This window comes from Mesocricetus auratus, unplaced genomic scaffold (assembly GCF_017639785.1).
Source record: "Mesocricetus auratus isolate SY011 unplaced genomic scaffold, BCM_Maur_2.0 Super-Scaffold_100023, whole genome shotgun sequence".
In the NCBI taxonomy this organism is placed as follows: Eukaryota; Metazoa; Chordata; class Mammalia; order Rodentia; family Cricetidae; genus Mesocricetus; species Mesocricetus auratus.
The window spans coordinates 29,357,466-29,370,844 of NW_024429204.1; the positions used below are offsets into that span (position 1 = coordinate 29,357,466).

At 51.5% G+C, this 13,379-nt stretch overlaps 1 protein-coding gene across 3 annotated transcripts in view; it reads right to left on the reverse strand.

Annotated features, from left to right (window-relative positions):
* Positions 1 to 4,740: 4,740 nt before the first annotated feature.
* The window catches only part of Zfat (zinc finger and AT-hook domain containing), a 179,000-nt gene continuing 170,361 nt past the window's right edge, over positions 4,741 to 13,379 (reverse strand). For all 3 annotated transcript variants that reach the window (XM_040730394.1, XM_040730393.1, XM_040730395.1), the window contains exon 16: positions 4,741 to 5,387. In XM_040730394.1, the coding sequence (XP_040586328.1) occupies positions 5,148 to 5,387 (240 nt within the window). In that variant the 3' untranslated portion in view covers positions 4,741 to 5,147. The remainder of the gene's footprint in view (positions 5,388 to 13,379) is intronic.

A 13,379-nucleotide genomic window follows, 5' to 3' on the forward strand; every position in this document is an offset into this window, starting at 1 on the left:
GCCACTGGTGTCTGGGTCACAGCCTTCCGCTCACACAAGTTCACCTACCCGAGAAAGAACTTTCACTAAATATGTACAGTTCTAGATTGTAGAAACAGTGTCACATAGGGAGCCAGACCCTGTGGACTGTCCCCTTCTGTGGACAGCAGGCCCTCTGGCCATCACATGATCAGCTCCTATGAGAACCAAGCCTGGCACCAGAGACTATAAAGACATGGGGTGGGTATAACAGCCTTGAGTTTGCAAACATTCCAGTAAAACTGTTGCCCACTGCAAGCACTCTGGGGTTAGTTGTGACATCTTGGAGGGCCAGAAACAGACATCCTGATCAATAGTATCTACAGCTACGGATGTTTTACTTGTGGAGGCTCCCGAGGCCCAAACTTACGCTGAGGAAAGAATGGCTGTATCTCTGTGAAGACCACAAAGGGAGGGCTGGTCCTTGCAGTGGGTGTGGCCATCTTCCAAGTCTCCCCTGTGCTGTTCTGATGAAAGGTGGCAAGGCCGGCAGCAGCAAGAACTGAAGGCATCATGAGGACAAGCCTTACCCAGACCCTCACTGGGATGCAGAGCTCCTCACTGGGGACAAGTGGGAACATCTGCACACTCGCTGCTCTTGTCATGGGATGTGTCCACTGTCCCCTGAGCCTATTCATGCACACATGTAACACAGACAGCCCCAACACGCCACACTTGGGTGTGGTGAGCTCATTCACATTTCCCTCACATGGTCTCTCCTCTCTCTCTACACATGGTGGGGGGGGAGGGCTGTGGCATGATAAACTTTTCATGGACTCTCATCTCTGGGACGGGTTTGGTAGTGTAAGAGCTCACTGCTGTGCCTGAATTCCAGACTGAAATCCTGACTCTTTAAGTGACGCTATTAAGAGGTGGAATCTATTGAGCCTTTTGCAGCAGATCAGTACCCATCCCAAGTATACACACGGACTTTGGACTCCCATAGAACAATGTGAGGTGCACTCTCACCCTGAACTCTTGGGGAAGGGTCTAGGCCCTGCCCTATATGAAATGACAGACTATGGACACCCCCATGGAGGGCCTCACCCTCCCTGGGGGAATGAGGGGATAACGGGGGGGGTTGGGGGAGGGCATGGGAGGAGGGGAGGGAATGGGAGAGGGACCTGGAACTGACTTGTGAAGCAACCTCGTTTCTTATCTAAATTTAAACTGGAAAATAAAAAAAAAAAAGAGGTGGTGACTAGGTGACTTGTACCAGATACTTACCTTTTAGGCACAGTGACCTTTGAGTTGCGACACAATAGAGGACAATCTAATCTGTCATCAAATGTGTCAGCTTTCTGTCAGGACAGCACAATACTTGAGATGGGAGCTCAGAAAGGTTTATTTGGGGGGTTCCAGCATCTGACGAATTGGCCCTTGGTGTTGTGTTGTGCCTGTGGAGAAGTGGTGCTTCATGGGAAGAGGAGAGAGCGGAGGACAACTGTGCATGTCACAGCTGTGGAGAAAAACAGAAAGCAGCGAGTGGGGTGGGTAGTTTCATCACCAGGGGCCCCTTGAGAGGCGGCCGGCCCTTTCCAGCCCCATTAGACAGGGCCACTATCTAAGTGTCTGTGGCTCACAGATCTGATTAGGAGAACCTAGGAGAGAAGTGTAGGCACAAGAATCATGACCAGGAGCTGTGTGGCAAGGACTACTGTCCTGAACCCAGCTCCCCCAGGGGACTCTGGCCGCACACGACCTCCTCTGTCCCCACAGACCTTTCCTCTTTTGTCTGCTTCGTGGTAGTTAATCCACCAAGCTGTCATTGCCTTCTTAGCCTGCAGGAAGTGTAACGACTGTTATCTACCCCAAGCCACCGAAGCTTTAAATTACGGCAGGAACGGTGACAGTGATAGATTAGAATGCTGAAAATCAAACCCAAACGTCCCTGCTGTGGCTACAAAAGGGTCTGGTTTACTTCAAAATAAATTACTTAGAAAATTTTGGGATACATGGCAAGTTAAGTCCCCTCGGTACTAGGGGGTGTTTCTAGGGATAGCGTGGACAATTCACTGGGAACCTTTGAAACAGGGCTTAGCACCACATGGTCTTTTTGCTGCAAAGAAAGATCTGAACAGCAAGGAGGAAGTCATCAGCCACGAAAGCTAATCAATTTTACATAGCTAGTACAAGAAAAATTCATCTGCTAAATTAGTCTTGTAGATACAGGTTAAAAAATGACTCCCTGTCACCTCAAAAGCACGAAATGCAGGTCAACACAGCCGAGTCATCAGTCAGGTAGAAGATCTCGTCCACAGCTAAGCACTACCCTGAGGGGCCAACGTTGTCCTCCGTCCAACACTTGCTGGGCTCACCAAGCATCCCTCGGTGGGTTTCCTGTTCTTTCTAAAAATATTTTTCAATTAAAATATGATTATATCATTTCCCCTTTCTTTACCTCTCTCCATCCTTTCCCAGGGATGTCTCACTTGCTCTAAAATTCAGTCCCCATTTCCTTAGTTGTGTTTGTGTTACTGTTGTCATGTGTTCCTAAATCTATAAATGCAACCTGTTCAGTTCATGTAATGCTGCTTGTGTGTTTATGATTTTGGGCTGACCACGTGTTATGAGATAAGCAATTAGGGAGCTCTTCCCTGGAGATTATTTCTCATGCTCTGGTTTTATGGACATCCTTACCTGTGCACCACGTAAGCATACCCAGTCTTCCCAGCGCCATTGTGAGGACCGACCTTAGGAGAGTGAGCATCTCATAGGCTGGTACGCAACAGGAGTGTGTATATCTCATGACATTTGCTATGTCATCACCTCCAAGCACTAACGAGGGAATGAACGGGTCTGTCTGACCAAAGTCACATGTCTGCAGGAAAGGGAAATCAAGCTGTTTCTGTCCGGCCTGAGTGCCAGCTTGTGTGAGCCGGGGGGGGGGGCAAGTCCTGGCTGCACAGGGGACAGGCAGTGTAGAGACGTCAGAGGAGTTTGGGAGCATCTGAAAACTGAGCTAGTGGCTGCAAGGCCTGCCCAGCCCTGAGTACCACCGGCGCTCTTGGCAGGCTTGTCTGCGTCTGGTCTCGGACTGGCCCTGGGCTTCTCTTCTTCCCTGCATGTAGCAGATCCAGACTCTGAATCGTCTCTCGGTGCTAGCATCCCCATCACTAAAACGCTACTCTGGTCCCAACTCGCGGGGCAGAGGCTGTGAGAAAAGCACAGCTGTGCCTCTGACACAGGTGAGCATCGCGGAAGCTGTGGTCTGACCTTACAGGGTCACGGGGAGCGGGCAGATAGAATTCTGTAACGCATCAAGGTCAGGCCACACAAACACCTAAGCAAAGAAAAGCCTGGAGGCAGGGTCCAGTCGGCTTTTCAGTTATTTATTTTTAACAATTCGTTTTTATTTCCTCTTCGCTGGTGGTTTGTCTGCGTGTACGTCTGTGTGGGGGCATCGGAAGCCGTGGAACTGGGGTTACAGATGGGTGTGAGCTGCCGTGTGGGTGCTGGGAACTGTGCCCAGGTCCTCTAGAAGAGCAGTCAGCGTTTGCAACTGCTAAGCCATCTCTGTAGTCCCCGCGGTTATTTCTTAAACAGACATAAAATACAAGTCGGGCCAAAAAAGAAAACTATCTAACACGGCATGGCAGTGCGGGGGTCCAAAGGGAGAAATAGGAACTAGGAACAGTCATATTTTATTAGCACCTGTCTGACAGACTCGGTCTAGGAAGGCAGCTGTGAGGTATCAAGCCTTCTGCCCCATCCCAGATGTTCACAAGGATAGGGTCAGCCAGGAACACTAAGCTCTCAGTGTCTCTGCCTAGCCAGCACGGTGAAAGCATGCCTGGAGCAGGGACACCTCCTGCAGCGTGGAATGCCCTGGAGCCTCCTGTTACACCCGTGCCTCTCTCCTCTTGTTCACCGGCTAGCTCTCCTTTTCAAAGAGGATGTCTGAGCTTCCTCCTCTCCCTAGGGATACAAAGAGCAGCGATGCTTCCTGTGTGGGCCAAGGTCTCTGCCTTGGTTCAGCAGCCACGGTCATAATTCTAGAGCTTGGCATCATCCTCACTCAGAAGGAACGGAATTTGGGGGAGAGCGCTAGCAACCTGCGGAGGACACTTGGGTGAGGGTGACAGGACCAGACTTGGGACAGATCCTCTGCCTCCATTCTGGTCACTGGCCGTATCTAGAGACACTTGTTTGGTCAGGAGGCTCCTTGGAACACTGGCTGACCCTGCCACCTCAGTCTATCAAATGGTCACCACCGAGCAAGGTTTCTGGAATAAAACTCACCTCGGTCTCTTCACACTGCCCTCCCCTCTTGGGACTGGCCTATGGATAATCTTCCCCACCTTCCCCTTGCAGCTACCCCACTCCGGATCGAAGTGGGAATTCTCCTTGTCCACTGCCCAGCGTACACCGGGTGACGGGGGTCGGCCTAGCTGTTCCTCCCTCCATAACGCCACAGCATGGTCCATGGCCCTTACACAGGCCACTGCTTCTAACTCATGCAGACAGAGGGCCCTTCCTTCCTCAGAGGCGCGCCTACTCTCCTCAGAGGACCCTTCCTTCCTGAGGCGCGTGTATTCTCTCCTCTGTGCCTACACACTGCTTGTCTCCCTGCTGAAGTGTTCTCCCACAGGCTAGAGGGCACTACAGGGTGAGGCGAGGGATAACCAGAAGGCCATTGTCTGTCTCTGCACCCCAAACACAGCTCCACTGGGAAAGGGGGACTTGGGTGCAAACTACCCCCAAAGAAGGATGAGGGATAGGCACAATTAAATGCTTTTATTTCCCCCACCTCCCTAAATGGGAGGTGAAGAGAGAAAATGCATTTATTTTAAAAGCAGACAGAACTCCAGGCTGGCCCCTCGTGATAGAGCAGTGGGGGGTCACAGCCATGGGACTGTCCGGGTCCTGGGGCAGGAGGGAGCAGGGCAGGGTGGTCGATGGAGACATCTTCTGGAAACAGAGGATGCTGTGCCCGGGGTGTGGCGTGTGCTGAGGGCTGGGCTTGTGGACTGCTGGTGGTGCACGGGCCAGGACCACACAAAGGACAGTGTAGAGAACACCATCTGGGCCAGCAGGCGACAAGGGCAAACACAGGGCCAATCCACAGGCCCGGTGTGCGAGGCGGTTCCCCGTCGCCCACAACGCCGAGACTGCTGAAGGAGAGTCCTCTAGAGTTCTGGGGCCGGCTGCTCCCCAACCTGCTCCTCCATGGGCTGAACGGCCTCCTGGACATACACGATGAACTCGGATGCTTCCCCGCCTTGTGTGTACACGGTCACTGTCTCAATGCCCTCCACATCATCGGAGGACACCACCAGATGGTGCTGCTCCGCTAGCTCCACCGAGGCCTGCTGCAGGGTCTCCTGGATCATGACCGTGTGGTTGGAACTGGGCTCCTCCTCGGTGACCTGGGGGACAGAGAGAGAAAACTGATCATTTCAGAATCACAGATGTGGCTCCGGGAGCTGCACACAACCCTCTCATGGATGCTGCATGGAAGGGAATGAGACTCCACGACAGAGTGACGTGGCCAGGGCCTTTTCCACGTTGCAAACAGAAGAATCCTCACCCCAAATCCAAACTCCCATCCGGACGTCAAGCTGCCTCCTCTGACCTCCACAAGGTGTGGAGCCACTAACGCATGGGCATTAGAAGGCACCATGGGGTTATTGAGTGCACAAGCCCCGAGTATAGGGCGTGTGTGTGTGTGTGTGTGTGTGTGTGTGTGTGTGTGTTTCACTTGATATTGATAAAGTGGCTATGGTCTTCCTAGATTCTCTGTTTTTACCACTCTGGGAGTCCTACTTGGAATGCTATAGTTCCTAGGGGCTGTCCATCAATGTGAATGCCTGGGCATTCTTTGTGGAGGCCACAGTGCTGGGCAGGGGTGGCCAGGGAGCCACCAGCTGATTCCTACAGCAAGGACTTTCTTGGTAGCTCTAAGATGGCAGAGTGCAGGTGAGACTGAATTCTTACCAATGCTAAGATACCATGTCCATAACTATCAGCTCTGGGCTGTTCGAAATCTGAAATACTAACCGTCTTTAATCTACGAAGAGGACTGCAAAACAGGCCAGGGACTGGTGAGCAGGTCCACTGGCCCATGGGGGATGTTGAAGTAGCTACTTTTTCTGGGGCCTGCCCTGAACTGCACTGAACAGTGTCAGCTACAGCTCTTCTGGGAAGCTTAGCAAAATCCTCTACAACCCTGGTCCTACCTTTAGTGAAAAGGGGACCAGTATGTCCACCTCAGAAGATCACTGAGAGAATCACATATTACAGACTATTATTTTAACTGTGTAAAGAGTACTACTATAGTTGTGTAAAGTGTGTGTTACTTTTGTTAAGGCTGCATTTGCTTAATGATGTAAGGATGTGTGTTTAATTATGTAAGGATGTTTCACCTTGCCTGCCTAAGACACCTGGTTGCCAGTAGCTGGGCAGAGAGAGGATGGGCAGAGATGGCAGGCAGAGACAATAAACAGGAGGAGAAATCTAGGCCTGAGAGGAATGAGAAGAAGGAGGAGCAAATGCGGGAGACACTTGGGGCAAGAAGCCACGAGCCAGGAAGTCTATATGAGCAACAGTGAAAATATGATATACAGAAAGAAGAAAAAGTAAAAAAACCTGAGGTAAAAGGTAGATAGAGAAAAATGGGCTAATGTAAGAGAGTTAGCCAGAAACGTGCCTAAGCTAAGCCAAGCATTCAAAACTAATAATAAGTCTCTGTGTCATGATTTGGGGAGCTGCTTGGTGGCCCAAAAGAAAAAAGCTTGGCCCTTTTTGACATTCCAACATGGGGCCCATATTCCCACACAGAGCCTGAGAAAGTTGAAAAAAAGTGAAAACAAAAACAAAAACAAAATGTACATAGCTCCATCAAGAGTCTCTGGTCTCGGCTACACAGCGAACCCTTGAGCAGCCAGTACATTAGGTAGGAAGAAAAAGCTAAGTAGAGACACCCTCTTCCTAGAGCTGGCATGGTGGAATGCACCTCTGGACCAGGCAGAGCTTAAGCTCAGCTCTCACAGACTGGAGGACGGGGCGGAGCCAGGGGTTTAAGGTTTTGCTCATGCAGACAGAAAGGCAACTATCTGCAAAGGGGGCACAACCTAGCCCCACTGTATCCTGAATGTCTCACTTACTCATCCACTCAAACATCCTCTTAAATGCTTCTGATCAAAGGTACTGACTGCCTGTCATTTGATAAAACTTGTGTTACTTTTATAGCTACCACTAGACCACAAACCATGGGAGGGGAGGGACAGTGTCTGTCTAGTCACAGCTCTTCCCCAAGATCCAAGGTCGATGCATGGCACATAGTAGGTGTCCAAAATTTGTGACATAATGACCTGCTGGGCCCCAGGAGCTGTGACGTGTGATAAGACAGCAGCACAGGAGAGGAAATCAAACAAACCGTGCCATACCACAGATGACTTCGGGTCCCATGCAGGTGTGGGGCGGCTTCTAGGAAGGCGGGGGAGGGGACAGGACACCCAGGAGATGGGGGGGGACTTGCTCCCACTCATGAAACTTCAGACTGGACAGGTATGACAGTGGCTTCCTACACCCTGCCCTGCCCATTCATGACTCTCCGGCTCGAAGGGTCTCACCTCAGCCCCTTTATTACTGAAGTCGCCTGAGGAGGAACCAGCAGGACATGCTCAGTTCACAGAGACTGGGGGAGGGGAAGGAGCCTGTGGGTGCAATCTGGGCATTCTGACATTAGATACTAAAAGGAGAGTGGACCTGAGAGAATTCAGAAGCTGCAAAGCTCTTCTGAGGGAAAACTGTCCAGCCCATTCCTTTATTTGTATTTATTCAAATGAAAACCAAATCATGTATTCCCTTTCTTCTGTTCATTTCCATTTCGTTTATCGTGGGAGACGCACCAGGATCCAAGACTGTAGAGGTAAATACTGATGTCTTTCACTTTGACAGCTCCTGACAGGAGACTGGGAACGGGGAGGGGAGACTCTGCAAATCTCTTCCCTTACCTGTGGGTGAGCCAGGCAGAGGTAGGAGAAGGAAAGGATGATAAACTTAAGTTCCTCAGGACTGCACACGTACAAAGAAGCCAGCACGCTCCAGGTTAATCGTGATGGTGTCACGTGATGGGGGCGGGGAGGCACGGTGAGATCATGTGATACATACTGAGATCATGTGATGCATAGTGAGATCATGTGATGCATAGGGCTGTGCGTGGTATGGCAGCCAGAGGGCTGGAGAGAAGGGCAGACGAGGTCTAAAGTAAACTATTTCATATGCTACCTTTTATAGGTGGTAAAGTCCACTTAAGAGAAGTCTTTCTCTGTTTGTTTATTTTCTTCAATGTCCAGCCCCAGGGTGGTTTTGTCCAGCAGAAGCAGTACTATATCCCTCCACTGATTCTCACATACGGTACATCACCTTGGGTTGGATTAAGTCACCAGAGAAGGTGGTAGACGATGGTGACTGCCTTTCTCTGAGGTCCTAGCACAGACATGTCTTTGGTTAGTGCAGGTCGGGCTAACATGGGGCTCCCTGAGTCCACTTACCGCCTGCTGGTGTACCTGCTCCACACTTAGGAGGAGCTCCATAATGAGCTGGGGGAAAGGGGGTGCTTTACAAAAGGGGCTCACGAGCCTTTCTCCGTGTGTTCCTCAAGCGTTCTAAGTGGCTTTTCTGCCGTTTCTGTAATCCATGCACTTCCGGCCTGGCAAAGAAGTGAACAGCTCCTAGTGTCTACAGTTTACTAAGTACTCTCCAAGCCTCACCCCAACTGCTCATACACAGTATCTGTTCCCTCTTCAAAAATGGGATCATGAACTTCCTAGCGGTCCAGTGACCCTTCTAAGGTCGAGCCGTTCACAAGTAGCAAAGGTTGGACCATGTCTGTATGAACGAGTCTAGAGCTCTTTCTTCCTTGGCGGGCGCACTGTGGTAATGACTAATGGTATCACATGTCACAGATTGACAGGAGAGAATTATTGCTCCTTAGCCATCTGGGGCAGACAAAGGTTGGCTGTATGGCTCTCACCATTCTCTTTGTTCAAAATGATCATTCTAGCAGCTTAATCTATTAGCACAGGCTTAAAATTGTTCTCCACAGCAGAAATAATATGGTTTTCAGTGTCATTATCCCCTGAGATAGATACTCCATTTTCCTCAAATGCCGTATCTAACACGTCTTGCAGTTAAATTAGTAGAAGCACAGATAGCTTAATAGAAAACCTTAACCCACAGGACTACACCGATTACCCATTAAATCAGGTCCTGGGTTCTGTCTCAAGTGTTCTAGGGTCAGGACTGAAGCCGCTAACAGCCGACACTTGGCCGTTCTATTGATGCTGGAGACCCTGTCTCTTCACCTTCAACTCATGGTCCACTCTGAGGCATGGATGGGGATTTTGCAGGACGCCATGTCATCAAGGACTTCCGGTCACCTCACTGTCTATGTCCATATCCCTCCCCTGTCCTTCCCCCCCCCCTTCTTCAGCTCCTTTCCCCACTTCCAAGAAAGTCCTAGAAATCCCTCTTGCTCACAGATCCTCAAGGAAGAGGCAGCCTATGTCACTACCTCAGGGTTTGAACTACAGTCTGCTTCCAAGCTCTCCTTGCAGACCTCTCCACAGCATCCAAAGGAACTTAGCACCAAGCCTCAGGGGGTGTGGGGCTCAGGGAAGACAAGCTGTCTGCAGGGTCCAAACTACCACAGCCATGGATGTGCAGAGTAAGGCTACATCCAGGTCCCCGCGCTTCTGGTGGATACGGCGCCTTGGGTACTTACAATAACACAGGACTAAGCAGGCACACAGCCTCTTCCCGAGTCTCCTACTGGCTTCTTGGGCTGGACTGAAGCACAATCTGGCTTCACTGTCTCTTTAATAAGAATACACCGAGAGGCTCCTCTGCCAGAGTGTTTCATGCCTCAAGGTCGTGCAACAGGGAGCAGGAGCATCTTCCAACAGCACTGTCCTCTGGGCTGGGCACATTCTCCCCTGCATCCTCAGCACCCAACACCGGCCAGGAGAAAATGTGAGGAGGCACCCTGTCCAACAGAAAGGCCGCAGACCAGAGGCGGTCAGATCCACAGACCAGAGGCGGCCGGGCCCACAGACTAGAGGAGGTTGGGTCCACAGACCAGAGGCGGTCGGATCCACAGACCAGAGGTGGCTGGGCCCACAGACTAGAGGCGGCCGGGCCCACAGACTAGAGGCAGTCGGGCCCACAGGAAGCCTGCAGAGCATTTCTGCCCCAGGGCAGCTTTTGGCCTTTGGCCCACAGCCTCCTCACCCCCAGTCTCAACCTGAGCACATGCCCTTCAGTTTGACACTGTCCCAACCACAGCCACCTGGGACATCAGAACAACCCAGAAGCACAGCCAGGGACACAGAAATAAGACAAACGAAGATAATTAAGGGAAGGGAAGGCTGTGGCTCATGGCTGAATCTCACAGCGGCGGCTATGAAGAAGGAAATGTTCCTACTAGCTGGCATTGAAAGGAGCACTCTCTAAAGCCACCGGGAAACACGGTGACAGGACACATCTGCAGCACACCCTCACCCAGAGATCTCGAAACCGTGTGCAAATAACTCCCTGGCACCAGATCCACACACACCTGTGCCAGGGAGTTATTTGCACATCTCCTAAAAGGAGTCTGAGCTCAGATCGATGGGGCACTGGACAGGGAAAGCTGGATCCAGCGTGGCAGGTAACCAGACGATGGGTAAAGCGAGGTGAAGGCTTCAGGTGGCCAACAACGGAAGGAAACCAGGAGGACGGAGTGGGAAGGCCGTGGGTATGAGACAGGGCGACCGCTTCCGGATGACTCACAAGCAGCACATCCTAGCATTACATGCTGCCCACGTGCCCAAGCCCGGGGCCTTTGCCGGCCTGCAAGCAGACAAGTGGCTTCACTTCAAGGACCATAGTTGGAGCGTCTTGTCAGGATAGGGCCCCTCGTTTACGTCTTTCAAGAGACAGAAAGTCAAGCCTACCATCATCTCTGCCACCGTTGCTGCCATTACCAGGAAATCCCTCACACTTCAAAGCCACTTTAAATAAACTGAGCCAGGATTCTTTTTATTAAACCGTGGCTTGGAGAACAGCTCTCATTAGATGTCATCAGTGTCCATGACAAAGGGAGGCACCTAGGGCTGCAGCCCAGCAAATGAGCCAAGCCACTACCTACTCTCTTCTCTTGGACATCCCTGTTGCTCAGGGCTGGTTCTCAAGACCGACTGGGAACTCTGTGATGGGGAGACAGGACTCAAGATGTCAGCAGGAGGGCTGACCACGCTCAAGACAACTGACAGAGCACAAGGAACCCTCGTCATGGGCAGACGGGCAGGGCTATTAACGAGACCAGGCACAGGTGACACAAGAATCCAAGAGCCAATCTCCCACCCCCCTCTCCCCCTCCCTCCCCCCCCCTCTCTCTCGTGTAATTGTGCATACGTGTGCCTGTGCTAGCTAGTTTTATGTCACCTTGACACAAACCATAGTCATCTGAAAGGGGTGAACCTCAAGTATGAGAACGCCTTCAGATTTGGCTGTGAGCAGACAAGCCTGCCGGGCATTTTCTTAATCAGTGATTGATGGCAAAGGGGCCCAGTCCAGTGTGGGTGGGGCCATCCCTGGGCTGGCGGTCCTGGGCTCTGTAAGAGAACAGGCTGAGCCAGCATTCAGTAGGCAGCACCCCTCCGTGGCCTCTGCATCCACTCCTGCTTTGAGACTGCTGCCTGCTCGAGTTCCTGTCCTGATATCCTCCTTCAATGACTCCTCACACCTTGTGGACAGTGGTGGCTCACCTGAGCTGAAGAGGGCTTTGGTATAGATGATCCACTACTTAAAGCCGGGAGGGAGCCTCTAATGCCACGATCTTTCTAACGAATCTTTACTAGTCACAGCAACCACATCATGGAGCCTAGGTTCCCCTTTGGAGCCGGCAAGGTCCTTTCCGTCCTGGCCCTTTCCCCTCCCCTGGCTCCACACTCAGCTCTGGTCCCCAAACACACACTCTCGTCTCTGAACTTCACCCATACTGTCCTCCCTGCCTCACTCATCCTCTCTCCCAGATCCTATTTTGACCTTGGGGACTTTGACTTGTATCCTCTCTTCTAAGAAGTCTCCCAGATTCCTAGAATTTATGTTTCCATATAACCTTGTATCGACATTGACGAGGTTTTCACCCAATAGGGTCACGGCATTGATTGAAATCTCTGAGGAACAGAATTCGTGACTATGCCTGTCTGCCAGAGCCCAGGCTCACCTAGCAAGTGGTGAACAGCACCTCCCATTTTCTGATGGGTCATGGAGTTTGCTGCCCTAGCAAGTGGTGAACAGCACCTCCCATTTTCTGATGGGTCATGGAGTTTGCTGCCCTAGCAAGTGGTGAATAGCACCTCCCATTTTCTGATGGGTCATGGAGTTTGCTGCCCTAGCAAGTGGTGAATAGCACCTCCCATTTTCTGATGGGTCATGGAGTTTGCTGCCTGAGGTATGTGCTCAGCTTCTCCAGAGACCACCAAGTAAGGCTTGTTTCATATCAGAGATAAGGAAGGGGCCTTGGCCGAGAGAATATTTCTGCACCGAGACCCTAGAGGAGTCAAAGAACAGTACTTTGGACAGTCTACGCACCAAGCTCCTTAGCTTGAGATATGATTTCTAGAGAGGACCGTGGCTCTCATTTCCAAGGTTGCCCACGGCACAGAACGCTGCTAATGGACTCTATGCATCTTCTTGGCTACTGTCCAAGCAATGTCAACAGATGGGCAAGCTGTCAAGTCTGCTGAGGCCTGAGGTGACCAAGGGACAAGGAAACAGGAAAGCTTCAAAGTCAGGAGACAGGCCAGCACTGAGCTGCCGGGCACGGGGTGTCACTCTCTTACCTGGGCCTACGCATACTAACCCTGCTTGTAGGGCAAATAGGAGAACGGCCTCTGTACTGACACTCCTGTAAATGGCGACGCAGATAACGAGCACACTGTTTATGACAAACCACCCACTCTACACATTCCTCCTAGTGGAATTCCCACAGGCCTCAGGATGGCCTCCAGGCCTTCTTCTGTTGGAAAATTGGTGTATGCCAGCAGTCCAGACTGGTCCCTGCTGCACCAGACTTGTCTCGAATCAGGACACTGGCAGGGTTGATCTTGGACACCCAGGGTGGGGTGGGGTAGAACAGAAGCAGTTTGTAGTCAGGAATCCTGAAAATGGTGGCTGGTCTTGAACACGACTGGAGAATGATAAGGACGACAAAGAAGTGGGAAACTAAACAGGCAGGAGGCTAGAGCTCGCTGGCACCCTGCCAGGCCGGCCTCACACACTTCAGAGTGCCAGGGAAAGAGGTGTGTGTGTTTGGGTGCCCAGATAGCACACCAGGAGACCAGGTCACTGAGACTCTTACAGGGATTGCA